This window comes from Polypterus senegalus, chromosome 4 (genome assembly GCF_016835505.1).
Source record: "Polypterus senegalus isolate Bchr_013 chromosome 4, ASM1683550v1, whole genome shotgun sequence".
In the NCBI taxonomy this organism is placed as follows: Eukaryota; Metazoa; Chordata; class Cladistia; order Polypteriformes; family Polypteridae; genus Polypterus; species Polypterus senegalus.
This window is the reverse complement of record NC_053157.1, coordinates 231,924,973-231,943,337: the sequence shown is the minus strand read 5'-3', so window position 1 is coordinate 231,943,337 and position 18,365 is coordinate 231,924,973. Positions and strand designations below refer to the sequence as shown.

The window sequence follows — 18,365 nt, the reverse complement described above, 5'->3', positions numbered from 1 at the left end:
ATTACTATTGGAGACTGAACAGCCTTTAGCATAGCCATTTATTTCTTATGGGTTCCTACTCATGTAGGTATTCTAGGAAACGTGAGAAATTTGCCAAACAAGAGGAGACCATTCAGTCCAAACGGGGTAGCTGACAATTTAGCAAAGCAGCCCCACAGAATTAACCGTGTAAACATCATGGCGTCATTACATAAAAGAGAAGTAAAAGTCCATCCATCCATTATCCAACCCACTATATCCTAACTACAGGGTCACGGGGGTCTGCTGGAGCCAATCCCAGCCAACACAGGGCGCAAGCCAGGAAACAAACCCCAGGCAGAGCGCCAGCCCACCACAGGGCGCATACACACACCAACACACACTAGGGACAATTTAGAATAGCCAATGCACATAACCTGCATGTCTTTGGACTGTGGGAGGAAACCCACGCATACACGGGGAGAACATGCAAACTCCACGCAGGGAGGACCCGAGTAGCGAACCAGAAGTAAAAGTCTTAATTCAAAAATCACTTCAATCTTTTTGGCAACAAAGCTGGGACAAAGAAGAGAAAGGAAGATTTTTTTTTATGTGAGATTGAGAAGGCGGTGGCAAAGAATACAACAGAAAGAAATAATAAAAGGTAGGAAGTAATGACGACATGATTATGACTTGCACGCACCGGCCTGAATTATTCCTTGTTTAGAGCGAATGTGCTTGATTATGATGATGAGGAGGAGGATGAAGTATTTTGTTAATCCCTGAGACACGTGCATTTGCAGAAAAATGTAGTCATCCTAAAACAGTGACACATATCTTGAATGAATATCGTGTATATGATAATCAAAGAAAAGTGGGGCAGGAATGAGTCACCATGTATATTAGGATCGTCTTGTCTGTTTCAGCTTTTGAAAAGCACTGGGTTTTTTATTTTTATGTTTTTTTTCTCCTTAACATTCCTCTGCTTCACATTCCAGCCCAGTAGGTGGCGGTAATGCAGCCTACATTGTTGTTCTGCCCTTTTTGAGCAGGTAGACATGATGAGCTTATAAGAAGCTGAAGCATTTTGGGTTTAATTTTATAATATGAAACTTTTCTTTTGGAGGAAGATTGAATGCAGCCATAATAGGAGGGATTTTTTAAATCTTTTGAGACCCCCCCAACGGGGCGACGGGGATTGACGCGTCCGTCGCCTAGGCAACCGCGGGTCCGCAGCGTCACAGAGGCAACTGCAAGCTCACCGCCTCCGTGCGCGTCTGTCGTGCGATGGGTGATGCGGGGAAATGTAGAACTTGGCCACTGCCCTGGTCGCCCCGACACTGCCCTGCGTCTGCGTGTAGTAGAGTGGTAGCTCCCGCCCGCTGCAATAGATAACCTCGCTGTTCCTGTTCAAATTTGAAGAAAGTTGGTTTTCCAGAAGTGCTCAGACTCAGCCTCGTCTTTTGGGTGCAAGGCAGCGCCTCACGCGTCACAATATGGATGGGAATCACAACAGTCGGGGTTGAGGTATGAAGGGTGATGGTTTAGGTATTCATCGTGGGGTACATGCCATCTTCTAGGTACAACGCTGGTGCCAACCGCCCCTTCCATGTGATTCGACGTCCTCCCCTCACGTCTGCCTCATTCACTTCCCAAGACATTTCTCAATGCCAGCTGCTCCTCACATGTTTAAGCTCAGAGGCAACGCCATCTGCTTCAGTTATCTCAGCTCTGTGAGACAATCCGAGTCTTGGTGTTTTAAGCAGGCCGACCAGTGGTCACACCCTAGACTAATGGACTTTTGCAGCAGAGGAGCACGGGGCACACTTTAAAAAAAAAATCAACGTTGACGATGCCCTAATTCACACACACGTACACATAACATTTATCTCTATAGTACTGACTCATTCAAAGGCTGTACTCAAAGTGCTTCACAACATGCCAAAGCAGAAGATCCATGCAAAGAAAAACAAATTACAACTAGAAAAGAATAACAATAAATACATTATATACAAAAACCATATAAAGCACACTTAGAGAGTTAAGAGAAGAAGAGTTCTTAGATATTGTTAAAATATGCAAGTCCAGAAATAGAGACAGTGGGCCAAGGTGAATAGAAGAAATTAACAAGAAAGAAAGAAGGAAGGAAAGAAAGAGAAAGAAGGAAGGAGACAGAAACAAAAAATAGAAAGAAGGAAGGAGACAGAAACAAAAAATAGAAAGAAGGAAGGACAAAGAAGGAAAGAAAGAATGAAAAGGAGAAAGAAGGGATAGAAAGAAAGAAAGAAAGAAAGAAAGAAAGAAAGAAAGAAAGAAAGAGAAAAGGAATGAAAGAAAGAAAGAGAGGAAAGAGAAAGAAAAGGACGAAAGAGAAAAGGAAATAAACAGAAAGAAGAAAGAGACTCCAATTAAGCTGGAGACAAAACACCAGCTCCCACTGGGCATGCTGCCTAACATAATATTTTTTAGGCTTCATGTTAGTGGATCTCATGGCAGGTTGATGTCAGTGTTAAAGGCAAACAAACTTCCAAAAGACAGACACCTCTGCACTCAGGGGGCCCGAGCAATGCCATAGGGGAACCATTTTTGGTTGACCCATGCAAATGAAGGTTCTGGAAAGAACCATAATTATTTATTAAGATTCGTAACAGACTCCATACAGTAAACCATGAACAGATTGTAGCAGATTTGTGGAATACCAAGAAGTTATGATTTGAAAAGGACTGCATACGACAACACAGGCTAAGTTCTGTTTTTTTTAATTTGTTAGGCAGCCTGCCATACATTAAAGACATTTAAGTATGTATGTATGTATATATTTATTTTGCACATATTAAGAATTTTTTCAAAGCACAAGGGGCTAACTTCACATGCAAAGAAACGTTCCCAAAATGAAATGGCGTTTTGTCAAGAAATGACTCTATGCAGAACCACACAACCCTGCTGTAAAGAATTACGTTGCTTCAGGATTAAACCACAATCACTACGCACATCCGGTCAAAGAAGGATGAAGATGTCCAAAATCTATTTTTAATTCCTTCCAAAGTTATACAAATGTAAAGGTATGGTTTAAAATAAATAATAATCATGAATTAGCTATCACAGTTTCTTTCTGTTAAATATGTCACACTAGTAATAGTTATTAACAGGGTACTTAGTTTATCCACTAGGTGGCGCACTACACTCAGGATAGCATTAATAGCGGAAATTGCTAAAACGTAAAACAAATAAGTAATCTAAACAGATTAATAAATCCCTCTTAATATAGATTTATATAATACAAGAGGAAACTATAATTACTATAATTCTAATACAAACATTTATGAAATGGCATTCAACCATACTTTAGCTTCCTCTAAACTTCTAGATTTTAGAAACTGTACTGAAACGAAACTGAAGTCAATCACATAAACAACATACTTTCAGGAATAAACAATTAAATTACACTTACTATACCTGTATATATGTAAATTATTATGAAACTTTCACATTTAACGAACGAAGCTCCCACTCTACTATGACGCCACCAAATTGATACTGGAGGGCTCTGATTGGCCAAGTTCCACAGCTCAGGACAAGCCAATCACAATGACTAATAAATTCAAGGTCGGTTACAACTTAATTAAAGAGAGACGACACATAAAATACTATAATGCATTGTTTTTAACAAAACAAGTAAAGAAACATTGTTTTTAAGAATGTGTATCCCTTTCTTAAATTTCAAATGAAGGTCCATAGGAGTGAGGTGCCATTAGAATCTGGACAATCTATCAGAATGGTTAATGAGTTGTGGTACACCCACCACACGACGAAACAACTCTGTAACCTGGCTAGCAGCCCCGTAGGCAGACACGCTGTCCAGTCCCACCTCCCTGAAATGACCATTTGTCTGATGCAGCCAGGTGTTATGTGGGCGTCCCCTTGGACTGGCCCAGCCATTGCGAGCCGGGTCACCCTCGGGGAATCACGCCAAATGACTATAGTGCGGTAACTGATGCTCTCTCACAATGCCGGTGATGTGCCTCATTCGGGACTCCATGAGCAACACAAAGTCAAACCAGCGGGAACCAAGGATTCTCTGAAGATACACAGGAGTCCAGTCTTCATCTCGGGTCACTGGATGGCGCCCATGTGTCACAAACAGGGGGCACCAGGACTCTAAAGACTTGGACCTTCACCCTTTTATAAAGATATCAGCAGCGCCACACACCACTTTCCAGAGACCTCATGACCCTCCATGCTCTCCCAGTCCATTTACTGACTTCATATGAAGAGTCACATGAATGTCACTGTCGAGGTAAGTAAACCTCTCGACGAGGTCGACACTCTCTCTGCAGACAGACGCACTGCTGATGGCCGTCCCCAAGAGGTCATTAAAGGACTGGATGTTGGTTTTTATTCGGGACACTTATTCTTTCCAATATATACAAAAATGTAGAAAATGGACAAACCACAACATAAGTTTACTTTCTTTCAAATGATCACCTTTAGCTCGTTAAGAATTTCTTTTACAGACAGAAAGAAAGAAAGAAAGAATGAAAGAAAGAAAGAAAGAAAATAAGATGTAGATAGAAACTCTTAATTATAAAGCAGGGTAATAAAATGAAAACAAAATACACAACAAGGGGCGTTAAATTGTAAAAGAATTTTAATTTCAACAGTATTCACGTCTTATAGTCAGAAATATAACAAATGAACAGAATAAAGCAAAGCGTAGTACATTTTAGCTATTTATATAAAAGCAGGGTCATCTTAATCAGGCACAGAAGTCGGGATATTGTTTCTCGAGATTTAAGCAAGTCATCTGGTCTTTTAGGTCCGGCTCTTTAAAAGAGTAACAGCCACATTCATCTTTCATTTAAGAAGGAGCTTGGAAAAATTAGAGGCATAAAATGATGCCGCCGCTCTCATATAAATCGCCACAAACTTGTGGCTCCCGTTGACAACACGGGTCTAATATATTGGAAGGGAGGGGGTGGAGAACTCAAAATCCCAAGAATCTGTGCGACGGCGTGAGCCACCCTGTGCACAGCCAGCCCGCACTCTAAAGTGCCGCGTTGATTCTTGGGGGTTGGAGTTTTTTTTCCCCAGCACAACATTAGACGACCATAAAAGCAGCTCTTGGGAGCTTGAAAAAGGGAGGGGTTGATTCACAAATTAAACACTTGCTAATTTAAGCAGTTCAGAAATGTATTTCGGCTGCTAAAGTTCATCAGCTCTGGTAAGATTCTGGCATTGGATCAGCTCATATAGCTGAGGAAAGTGCCGTGGATGTCGCTAATACTGACGGAAGCCAGTACGCACTGCAGATCGGTTGAAGAGGGAAGCAGTGGATGTCTGTGCGAAGGGTTAATCATCAGTTAGTGGTGGCTTTTCATGGCATCATCAATGAGGTATTGCGTCACCATCATCAAAAAAGTGATGTTTAAGCATTAGGTCAGCCTCCTGTTTGTATCGTACACACTCATACATAATGTAACACTCACAACCAGTCCGGGAGGAAAAACACCTGTACGCGGTCCAGAAGTTTGAAACCGTTGAATTTCTATTTATTGCTTTCTAGCGAAACTCCCACTCTTCTAGCCGTGGGAAACGCCTCCACTTTTTACACTGTTCGTCCTCTGTTCCAGTGTTCCGGACCTAAAGCACGCCGATCTTTTTTTTTTTTTTTCTCGTTTCCGCTAAACGTGCCTGACTTCAGCCCCTCCTCCTCCACCCGCCGACGTGTCTTATCAGCATATCGCACTGCGCCTTCTGCAAGCACAGCGCTCAGCGGCTATCCGGCCCCATGATCCATTTTATTAATAAATCGGATTTTTTTGTCTGTAAATTAGTTTTGGACAGGTGAATTGGCGACTCTAAACTAGCCCTTGTGTGTGCTTGGTAGGCCTATATGTGTGTATGTGATAGACTGGCGCCCTGTCCAGGGTTTGTTTCTGTCTTGCGCTGTATGCTAGCAGGGATAGGCTTATGCAGACCCCTGCGACCCTGTTCAAGACTAAGCATTTAATAAAAATGACAGACTAAAGAATAAAGCCCATATCCATAATCGGATATTGTTAGTGCAAGTTGGCTTGAAAGGTTATAGCACAGGTGTAAATGTGCTAGAGCAGGTCATTTAACACAACTGTAGAGGACGAATGAGGGGAACCGCCAAGAGACCTCCGAGAACCGTGAAGGCGCTGCCTACTGCAGTGGGCGAGATTAGAGAAACTGTGCAGGCAACTGTTACCCGGGTGTGTTACCAGTCGCAGTTTAATGGAAGAACTGCAAAGAAAGAAAAAAAAAAAAAAACAGGACATCTGGGTAAAAGGCACACAGAAGACACTGAAGTCAACTGGAAGGAGGTTTTGTGGTCTGATGAGTTGTTTGGCCATCAGAATAAACACCATGGTGGGCTACACGTGATCAAAAACAGCTTCAGGCTGTGGGGATGCTTCTCTGCAGCAGGACCTGGAATACTTGAGAGGGTAAAATGAATGCATGAAAATACACGGAAATCCTGTAGGAAAAGCTGACAGAGTCTTCAAGAAACATGTACCATGAAAGAAGACCAACAAAGCCAAACATAAAGGCAAAGCTACACAAGAATGGCCTTAAGACAACAATGTTAATGTGCATGCTGGAGTGACCGACTCAAGGGACCAGACTGCAATTCAATGGAGAAGTTGTGTCTGGACTTAATGAAACCTAACTGTGCTGCTACAGGAGCCTGTGATAATATTGTAATTAGACTGTTTGGTACATTCCTACCCCCACCCCCTATTTAACTAACACATATTGGTATGTTCCTATCATCCTTTTTGCTATTGGCGCTGCTATAGTCTTTGCTTTACCTTCCGCGATATTGTATTTTAGGTTAAGGAAATGATCGTCCTTTTACCTTCGAGTTGTCAATGGTTTTCACGTCCTACTTGTATGACTTCTTACCAGAAATCTATATTAAAGTATACGGATTCTCAGCCTTGACTTTCTTGCTGAGTAAAACTATCCGTCCACGTTCACTACAACCAGTGGGGCGACGCACACTCTGTACGGACTGGGTCTTGGGAGAGAAGCCTCGCTAATACGGCGTTCGGGGACAGAAGACTGACAGAACTTGAGCAGTTTTAAAGAGAACGACTGGGAAAGAAAACTGGAAAAGCTGATCGAGACCGACCTGCACGCACAGACTCGAGGCTGACGTCTGCTAAATACAGACTCGAAGGAGGTGAATGTGACGCTAACACAGTCCAGTGCAGACACACATTGAACGGCAAGATAAAAGCAGTAATACCAGACAGAAACTATCAAATGGATGATTGATTGTTAGATTAAAATAGCCATTCCCTACTAACGAATATAAACCGTGTTTAAACTAATTTGAACATATAGCCCATTTATATCACAACAGACTGCGAGTTAAATGTCAAAACAGTTTAAAGACAGTTTTTTTTCATCTAATAACTTTGTATTGAAACGGACCACCATCGTTTGCTAATTTCAACAAGAATCCCTGAAAGTAAAGCAAATTCTTCCTTGAATATTAAATTTTATAATACTTAAATTCTTTGGCATTACCCGATGATCTCATAATTTACGTGGCCAAAATTAAGTGTAGCATTCCTTAGAGTCTTTGTCTATTTTGATATAAACAAGGGGAGCCGATTATATCGTAATCAACGATAATATTCAACTATTATTTTAATAGCACTCCTTAGAGTCTTTGTCTATTTTGAAGTGCGCAAAATTAAGTGTTCTACATGTCTTATTGACAATCCTTATACAGTATGCTTTTCTTTATTTTCATATTAGTTTTGAATCTGGTGAGAAGAAGTAAATTACAAAAGATACACACTTGCTTGGCTAGGTACTCCAGGCAAGAGAAATGTATATCTGCTTTGAATTTTAAAAAGATACACACTTGCTTGGCTTTTGTCTTACAAGCAAGCTAAGTGTACATTTTATATTTTCTTATTGTTAGTTTTGAATATAGTGTTTATAAAATGAAGGCACGTGTCAAAAGCGGCATGTTTCATAATTTATATTTTAATACGTTATATTTCATAATTTATATTTTCACAAATCATATTTTGGGGCGGGGCTTAACGTCATCAATCATCCATTTGACCGTTTCTGTCTGGTATTACTTAAAAAGATACACAGTAAGCATTATACGCGAGTCGCAATAAGCAACATGTCAGCAAGAAAAAAAAAATAATAAGGCTTTGGACTTACCGGCAGGTTTCTTCTTTCTTGTTTTATTCCCCCCACCCCACAGATATTCCGGTATTCATTACTACAGAAGCGTATTAGGGCCACGGAGAAGAAAAAAATAAGGACACAGTGAAGAAAAAAAAGTGTATTTTGAGAATAAAACCAACTGGCCGACTTTATTCTCGACATATACTTTTTTTCCTTCACTGTGACCGTATTTTTTTTTTTCTTCTCCATGGCCCTAATAAGCTTCCGTACATTCCAGCTGCGATCCTCGAGCGTAATTTTTCCATGCTTACCGGCGGGTGTTTTAAAGGTGGCGCCGAAGCTCCGCGCAGTCGCAGGTGTTTGGGAAAGCAGAGAGACAGCTATAGGGGAGTCAATCTTGGTTTAAAAAATGTACACTTGTTCGTATGTAAGTATGTACACTGTAACGTTGTCTTGTTTTGTCTTAACGTCTAGGTTAGTTGTAGTTTTTTGTTATTTAGTGCTTAAATATGTTAATTTTACTGTAAGATGTTATTATTTTTGTTCGCTGTGTGTGGATCCCCCTGCATGCCCGAAATGGTCTGTCCCTGTGCGTAGACAAGCTCAGCGGGGTAATTGAGACGCCTTTTATAAGTATGGTTGTGGCTGCAAGAGGGGAGGAGGAAGAAGGGTGTGCGAGTTGCGCCAGGCTTAGAGGTGCCTGGTGGCAGAGCAGTTGGTTGATGCTAAGGAGCAGCTTAAGGCTCCTGAGAACCAAAAACAGCTCCTGACATTTTTTTTCCCGAGGAAAATGACATGGGCTGAAACAGAGTCCATTTTTGTTTTATTTTAAGGTTGCCGATATCGTTACCTGAACTGAAAGTGACTTGATTATACTTTAGGGTATTCAGGACGCATTCTATTTTTCTTCTTTGCATTTTCACAATTAGAATCGTTTTGTCTCTGGACTGTGCAAACATTTACATCAGCAACTTTCTTTTTACTATTGGAATAAAAAAAACACACACACCTTTTTTGTACATCTGCCTCTCTTATTACCCCCTCAGTCTTGGTCAGTCCCAAACTACTTGCAGGCCATCTGCTTTAGTAAACGGCTTGTAACAGTGAACACTTATGTTTTAATCAAATTAGACCATATTGCAAAGATCAGCTTTCACTGTGACATTAACAAGTCTTTTTCTGTTGGTCTATGTCAAAAAAGCCCAAATAAATCCACTGATTCAATATTGTTTTAACAATTAAAGGTGAAAAATTCCAAGGGGGAACATCTTTCAGAGTCACATATCAGAACTTAGATTGATGGGATGCTTGTACTTGCCTGACGGGTTGATTTCAAGATAAAATCTTCAAAAGTTGTAAACTAACAATTCTGAGACGGGTTCTGTAGAAGCCTGCCAACGGGCAAAAAGAAAAGATGATCTCCCGCTGCAATCCTGGTGAAGGAACAAATAACAAGAGTTCATTACAACAATTCCACTGTTTATTGGAAAGCATCAGCATTAAAACAAGCTAACTTCATTTTTGTTTTATTGTACCACTTTCTTTTATTACTAAATCCAAAGGGTAAACAATGTCTTGGTATGAACCATACTACAGTCAAAGAAATGGATTTCTAAGGAATGAAGGTCTCCTGCTGTACAGTGTATACATATCAATTCTGGACCCTCTCTTCAGATTGTTATAGAAAATCCCCACAGTCTATCATGACATCTTCTTCACCACCTTGAGCTGATGACGAATCTACAAGCTGCTCTTGAGGAGCGGCAGCACTGGACTTGACACCTTTTCTAGCATGGATCCGAGTGTGTTTCTGAAGCACGCTCTTACGTGAGAATTGTTTCCCACATTCTGAACAGGCATGTGGTTTCTCTCCGGTGTGGATTTTCATATGTCTCTTAAGGCTGTTGTTTTTCGAGAACTGATACCCACACACAGAACAGCTATAAAGAGCCTCTCCGGTATGAATCCTGAGGTGCTTGCGAAGATCACTGAGTCGCAAGAATAACTCGCCACACTCGGAACAAGAATGCGGCTTCTCTAAAGTGTGAATTTTCATGTGTCGCTGCTGACTGCTTTTGCAGGAGAATCGCCGGCCACACTCGGTGCAGCAATGCGGCTTCTCGCCTGTGTGAATCCGTATGTGATTTTGAAGGTGAACGAGCTGCGAGAATCTTTTCCCACATTCCGAGCAGCTGTGCGGCTTCTCACCTGTGTGAGTCCTCATATGTATATTAAGGCTGCTTAGACAGGCAAAACATTTCCCGCATTCCGTACAGCAATGTGGCCTCTCTCCTGTGTGGATTCTCATGTGTATCTTAAGGCTAGCTAATTGTGCGTATTGCTTGCCACACTCGGAACAGCAATACGGCTTCTTTCCAGTGTGAATTATGGCATGCCTTTCCAGGCTGTTCATGTCTGGGAATCGTTTTCCACATTCATAACAGCAATGTGGCTTGACCCTCGTGTGAATCCTCCTGTGTCCTTGAAGCTTGCTTCTGCTTGGGAATTCTTTACCACAGTCGGAACAGATGAATGGATTCTCCCCCGTGTGCATTTTCATGTGTTTCTCAAGAATGTTTATGTAAGAAAAGCGTTTGCCACATTCTGGGCAGCTATGGCGCTTCTCCCTCGGGCGGCGTCTTCTCTGTCGCTGCAGGCTGTTTACGACTGGAAATCCTGTGCGGGTGCCGTTGTGGTTCTGAAGGCCGCTCATATTTGAAGAGGTTTTGCCATGGGACGTGGTTAGATTCTTGGTCTCCGACATAAACTTTGATTTTCTTACAGTTTCATGATGTTGAATGGCCAGCGAAGACTGGAAGTTACTGCTTTTATCTTGACAATCTGTTTTAAGACAAGAGAGAGACCATTAGTTTAGATATGGAATATGGCGAGAAGTCAAGCAAAGTGACACCTTTTATTGGCTAACTAGGGGCCTGAGTTGCTTCGAAAGCTTGCCTATTGTAATCTCTGTAGTTATCCAATAAAAGGGGTCATTTTGCTTGACTTCTCACCACATCCATAATGGCCAACATGGTACAACACCCTAGTACTACAGATATTTCTGTCAGTGTGCCCCAGGGCAGCTGTGGCTACATAGTAGCTTATCATCACCAGCGTATGAATGTGTGTGTGAATGGGTGAATGACTGTTGTGTTGTAAAGCGCCTAGGGGGGTTCTTGAACTCTAGTTAGGCGCTATATCAAATACAGGCCATTTACCATTTACCATTTACCATATGGAATATGTAAATATTAAAACACCGCCAAATTAGTAATAGAAAAAGGTGCCTTTTACTGTATAAATGTACAGTTTTAGATATTACAGCTGTTGTAGGAGTCATTTTCCTCGTTCTATAAGATTCATGAATATTTTACTAGACGACAATGCATAACCTATGGGAGATTCCTCTAACCCCTGCAAATTGAATTGTATTGGTATATTCCTGCCATTTCTAACAGCAAAACAATAATCTTCAGTTAGTGACCAGCCTTGCCTTGAGTAAGGTGTGGAAGGTGTAAGGTTTTAAACCGTGCCTGGGCACATGCCCAAGTGCCAACCGGCCTACGGGCCTTTTGAGTGTCTGAAGTAAATATGTAAGAAAACAGCACTTAATTCACGTGCTGTGCCGTATGCTTAAAGCATACAGAAGAAGAAGAAGCTAAGAATCTTTAAGTATATAAGAATTTAATAAACTTTAAGTAAAGAACCTTTAAGTACAGAAATAACTAACGTTTCTCACGAAAAGCGAAGTTTAAGACAAGATACATAGTTTCTCTTTTTTTTGCCTTTTATTCTACGTGTGTAACTTTTTTCTTTTATTCTTGTGTGTAATTGTTTGCTTTTAACTTTCACTAAATATTTTCAAAACAAACTTTTGAACTGTGAGATTTCTTTCGAGCACATTTCTCCAGTTTTGATGTCGCTACACTGGTTACCTGTGTCATTCAGGATTGACTTTAAAATTCTGCTTATGGTTTATAAAGCCTTAAATAATCTCGCCCCATCTTATATATCGGAATGTCCGACATTTTATATTCCAAATCGTAACCTCAGATCCTCAAATGAGTGTCTGCTTAGAATTCCAAGAACAAAACTTAAAAGAAGTGGTGAGGCGGGTGGCCTTCTGCAGTTAGTCACCTAAAATCTGGAATAGCCTGCCAATAGGAATTCGCCAGGCTGATACAGTAGAGCACTTTAAAAAACTGCTGAAAACACATTAATTTAACATGGCCTTCTCATAACTTCACTTTAACTTAATCCTGATATTCTGTATGTTCAGTTCATCATAATAACTATTCATGGTGGCTCTAAAATCCGTACTGACCCCTACACTCTCTTCTGTTTCTCTTTCCGGTTTCTTTGTGGTGGCGGCCTACTCAAAGCTTCATGATGCTCCAACATTGATGGACTGAAAGCCAGAAGTCTACGTGACCATCATCATCAGGTCCTTCCATGATAACCCTAAATCCAAAGAGGACTGTTTGACTAATGTTAGGTAGATTGCCCAGAGGGGACTGGGCGGTCTCATGGTCTGGAATCCCTACAGATTTTATTTTTTTCTCCAGCCGTCTGGAGTTTTTTTGTTGTTTTTTCTGTCCACCCTGGCCATCGGACCTTACTCTTATTCGATGTTAATTAATGTTGACTTATTTTATTTTCTTACTGTGTCTTTTATTTTTCTATTCTTCATTATGTAAAGCACTTTGAGCTACTTTTTGAATGAAAATGTGCTATAAAAATAAATGTTGTTGTTTCGACACGCGTTTTACCCGTGCTTGACCACACCTTATTTCGGCAGCTACAGCCGCTATAAGTGACATTTGTACAGGGTTCAAGACCACATGCAGACAACTGGAAGTCAGTGAAGCATACTTAAGAAACTAAAGGTTTAAAAACTCACCATCAGTTCTAACAGCTTTTACTTATGTTAGGTTGTGTCAATATTCATATTTTATATCTGTGAAACATTGTTAGCCATGCTGACTGTTGTTCAGACACACCTTTCTCTCATTCACAATATGTGCGGCCATTTGGATTAATTCAGTTTAGGCATACAGTTTGCAAAGTTCACTTTCCTGAAATAAGAAATCTGCCTTTTCGAATTTCTTCGCCAGTGATGTGGAAAAAAAGTCAACAAGCTGCTAAATCCCAATTACCAGCCATCAGAACAACTGCACACAGGCGGCACGCGCCGCCATTGTGATGAAGTGCATTGAGAGACTGCTACTGGGACACATGGAATATTCCACATCGTGATGCATAGCATCTGAGACAATCCACTGAGGGTGCCATATGACATGACATGCCATACCATCCTGGTACATTTGGATAATAAAAAAAAAAATGCCCTGTTAAGAGTTCTGTTTATAAACTACAGCTCAACATTAAATACTGTTACCCCATCAAAACTGACCACCACAGTTCTCAATTGAGGACTTTGTGCCACACTTGGCAATGAGATTTTTAACTTCCTTACAAACAAAAATGGATTGGCAGCATCATATTCTACAACCCGAATCTTTACCCTGGCACTCCATGGGGTGGTGTGTTGAGCACATTGCTATGTCTGTATCTCCAGACTCGGCTCAACTCCATCATTAAATTATCTGATGACGACATCTTCATAGGTCTGCTAACCCACAATGATGAGAAGGCTCAGGGACAAGATGTCTACCTGCCGACTCAATAGTGCCAGGACAGCAATCTGACCATTAATGTTACTAAAACCAAGGAGCTAATCAGTGACTTCAGGGAGCAGAAGGCAAACCACCGATGATCGAAAGTGGGCAAAACACAAAGGCTCACCACCATCTCCTCTTCTTTAGATGAGTACACAACAGCTCATTTTTCCCCCCCATCTGTTCTCATGAACTTCTAACTGGTGTACAGAACAGTCCATCCTCACTTGCCTGATTACATCCTGGTATAGTACCTGATCGGCTCAATGCAGTGGGTGGTGAAGGTGGCACGGAATATGACAGACATCTGTCTGCCGTCTGTTCATGACATCTACAACCCTCGATAACCAAAAAGCTCAGCCATCTTGAAGAGTCCTACTGGTAATGAATGATCAGTCAAAATAACTGATATTATAAAATAAGAAACTGTGTGCGTGTGTGACACTACCGGTCAAAAGTTTTAGAACACCTCCTTTATTCCGGTTTTTATCTCTCTCTCTAATATATAAACTGCCCCAAAATTAAAGGAACACTTTGAAAACCACATCAGATCTCAAAAGGAAAAACAAATCTTGCTGGCTATCTCTACTGCTATGGACTGATATGGGTATGTGTTAGGAATGAAAGGATGGCAAATTGTTTGATGGAAATGAAAATGATCAACCAACAGAGGGCTGAATTCAAAGACACCTCGAAAATCAAAGGGAAAAAATGATGATGGGGCAGACAGGCGAGGCCATATGGCCAAAATTTCATTGCAGCAACTCCAAATCGTACTCAGTAGTTTGTATAGCCCCCACGTGCTTGTATGCATGCCTGACAACGTCCTAATGAGACGACAGATGGTGTCCTGGGGGATCTCCTCCCAGATCTGGACCAGGGCATCACTGAGCTCCTGGGCAGTCCGAGGAGTCGGATGGACCCGAACATAACGTCCCACCCAGAGGTGTTCTAATGGATTGAGGTCTGGTAGTTGGACTACCTGTGCAACCTGAATCAGCTGCAGGTACCGCCTCACGCACCCAAGTAGTGACAAAGTCACTAGCAAAAATCAAAACTAGAGAAGAATCAGTCAAGAAGAATAAGGAGATAGCAACCGTCTGTGGCCACCACCTGCAAAACCAAAACTCCAGGTCACCTGTTGTCACTTTTCATTTGCGCCAAAGCAGGTGATGTTGATTCACAGTCGCTTGTGCTTCCTTAGCCGCAAACATGCTTTGGAGTACCAGTGCTTTGGACACAGGCTTCACACAGCCATATGTAATAGTTATTAAAATGATAAACTATTTTAAGTACAATACAATTTATTTTTTGTATAGCCCAAAATCACACAAGAGTGCCACAATGGGCTTTAACAGGCCCTGCCTCTTGACAGCCCCCCAGCCATGACTCTCTAAGAAGACAAGAAAAAAAAATGGAAGAAACCTCAGGAAAGGCAGTTCAAAGAGAGACCCCTTTCCAGGTAGGGTGGGTGTGCAGGGGGTGTCAAAAAGAAGGGGGTCAATACAATACAATACAATGCACAGAACAGAACAAATCGTCAATACCGTAGAAAAATAAAAATGTTAGAAGTACAGAGTAGAATTTGACAGTAGATGATATCACAGAAAATGATTTGGATTTGTTTAGAGTCCTGGAGACCTCATCCATCAACCTGCCTCCCCCATTTGGCCATTCCACAGCTGAAATAGCGCTAAGTAATGGTAGTAAAAACATACCATAGTAATAAGAGATGTACAGGGTGGGCCATTTATATGGATACACCTTAATAAAATGGAAATGGTTGGTGATATTAACTTCCTGTTTGTGGCACATTAGTATATGTGAGGGGGGAAACTTTTCAAGATGGGTGGTGACCATGGTGGCCATTTGAAGTCGGCCATTTTGGATCCAACTTTTGTTTTTCAATAGGAAGAGGGTCATTTGACACATCAAACTTATTGGGAATTTCACAAGAAAAACAATGGTGTGCTTGGTTTTAACGTAACTTTATTCTTTCATGAGTTATTTACAAGTTTCTCTTTGTTTACAGCCATTGACATGTCGCAGAGGTTAACACGTGAGGAGCGGATAGAAATTGTGTTGATGTCTGGTGAACGCAGTAACCGAGTCATTGCAGCAGATTTCAATGCAAGACACCCAACGAGACCACCCATCTCCCATGCTACAGTTAGCAAACTGCTTGCTAAGTTTCGTGAAACTGGTTCAGTGTTGGATTTGCCAAAATGTGGACGCATGAAAACTGTCACTAATGAAGAAACATCAGTGGCTGTCCTAGCTTCATTCAGCAAGAGCCCACAGCGTAGCACTCGCCGCATGTCACTGGAGAGTGGCATTAGTCGAACATCCCTTCGGCGGATATTAGCTACTCACAAATGGCACCCTTACAAACTCCAGCTACTGCAGCATCTCAACGAGGATGACCCAGATCGGCGCACTGAATTTGCAGAATGGGCAAAACAAAAATTGGAACAGGACCCTCAGTTTACGCAGAAGATTTTGTTCAGTGATGAGGCAAACTTTTATGTGAATGGTGAAGTTAACAAACAAAACCACCGCTATTGGTCTGACACTAACCCACATTGGATAGATCCCTCCAAGACTGTTGGAACAAAAAATTGATGGTATGGTGTGGTATATGGGGTACAAAGATAGTGGGGCCATTCTTCATCAATGGAAACCTCAAGGCCACTGGATATGCGAAATTGCTACATGATGATGTGTTTCCATCTTTATGCACTGAAGCTGGCACGTTCCCCGAGTTTTTCCAGCAAGATGGTGCACCACCACATTATGGGTGTCAGGTCCGAGCATTCCTAGATGAACAGTTTCCTGGAAAGTGGATTGGTCGTGGGCCAGTTGAATGACCCCCAAGGTCTCCCGATCTGACCCCTTAGACTTTTATCTTTGGGGTCATCTGAAGGCAATTGTCTATGCTGTGAAGATACGAGATGTGCAGCACCTGAAACTACGGATACTGGAAGCCTGTGCTAGCATTTCTCCTGCAGTGTTGCTATCAGTGTGTGAAGAGTGGGAGAAGAGGGTTGCATTGACAATCCAACACAATGGGCAGCACATTGAACACATTTTATAAGTGGTCAGAAACTTGTAAATAACTCATGAAAGAATAAAGTTACGTTAAAACCAAGCACACCATTGTTTTTCTTGTGAAATTCCCAATAAGTTTGATGTGTCAAATGACCCTCTTCCTATTGAAAAAACAAAAGTTGGATCCAAAATGGCCACTGTTATGGTGTATAAAATCTGTACATTTTGGTTTCCATTATATTTTGTTCAAGACAAGACAACAGATGAAATTAACAAATTAAAGCAGGTTTTCTTCCCTTACACCTTACTTTTATAACACTTGTTCATAGCTTCGTGCTAATTTGGTTTTATAGCCTGGGAAAGGATGCTGAGCTGATACCTCAGGCTATTGATCACTTTATGGATGGACATCTGGAACAACAAAGTTTAGTTTATAGCCTGGGACAGGAAGAACTACTGCTACCTCAGAGCACATCAAAGGTTTTGTTGTGTGGGAAAACGGACATTGAATTAATCATCAATCATTTGGACAGCCAGCCAATCAGGTGCATGTGTTGTGAAACTAAGGCTTGACATTTCATAATAAATATGCCTTGGTTTGAAAAGCAAGAGAGAGAAGCAAAGGGAGAAGAAAGAGAAGCAAAAGGAGAAGAAGAAGAGGAACGGACGAAGACGGCCCTGGTCGTCAGAAAGGCATCATGAACATTGATTGCTAAATCAAACGCCTCCCTGGGACATTCATCCTTGTCATCTGTAACTTTTTCGTAAGCTTTTTCTAAAGACTATATATATTCAGACTTTCCTATCAGTACCTATTTTCTAGTATTCTTTGTTCTTGTGGTATTATTATTATTCTTGTAATAAATACCATGCTGCTTTTAACTTTCAATGGTTTGTCTTAATGTCTAGAGTGATTGAAGTAATAAGTTAGATTTCTTTGAGCACCTGGTGACAGCCGGATTTTTGCCATTATTTCTGTGCTGCGAGGTTTATATGGCTGAGAGTGAAAGCGCTATACTCAATAGAAGGAACAAATATGAGAAAGAAGGTATTCTTGGCTGATGAATGGCCTATAGTCAAGAGTGCTGAGTCTTTGTATGTTTAAATGTATTCTTGTAGACCAAAAGTAATATTTAGGTTTGAGATATCACTAAAACATCGTATTGTTGTTCGTGCCGAAAATAAGTAAGTCTCTTGAAGTGCTGAATGACAGGCTGTTATTCCTATAGCACTTGTGTGGTTTAAAGTGCGAAGGGTTAATCAGCGTGTGTGTGTCATTCATGGAGCACTGTTGTGGTTAGGGTCTGTGTGTGTGTGTGTGTGTGTGTGTTCATCTTAAAGTGCAACAGTAGACCAACCCGATAACGAACTTGACGAGAACCCTTACCCTTGAGAAAACAGGTAAAAGGGCAAGTGGAGGGGAATACCACGATAATACAGCCACCATGGTCACCAACCATCTTGAAAAGTTTCCCCCCTCACATATACTAATGTGCC

General features: G+C 41.3%; 1 protein-coding gene and 1 long non-coding RNA gene across 3 annotated transcripts in view; both read right to left on the bottom strand.

Moving 5' to 3' along the window:
- Positions 1-559: 559 nt before the first annotated feature.
- On the bottom strand, positions 560-3,490 carry LOC120528125. Its single transcript, XR_005633466.1, has 2 exons — positions 3,415-3,490; positions 560-1,784 (listed from the first exon to the last, which is right to left on the bottom strand). It is a non-coding gene; the product is annotated as an uncharacterized LOC120528125 (long non-coding RNA).
- A 6,114-nt stretch (positions 3,491-9,604) lies between these two features.
- Positions 9,605-18,365, bottom strand: part of LOC120528124 (gastrula zinc finger protein XlCGF26.1-like) — a 34,623-nt gene continuing 25,862 nt past the window's right edge. For both annotated transcript variants that reach the window (XM_039752171.1, XM_039752170.1), the window contains exon 3: positions 9,605-10,983. In XM_039752171.1, coding sequence (XP_039608105.1) covers positions 9,821-10,983 — 1,163 coding nt within the window. In that variant the 3' untranslated portion in view covers positions 9,605-9,820. The remainder of the gene's footprint in view (positions 10,984-18,365) is intronic.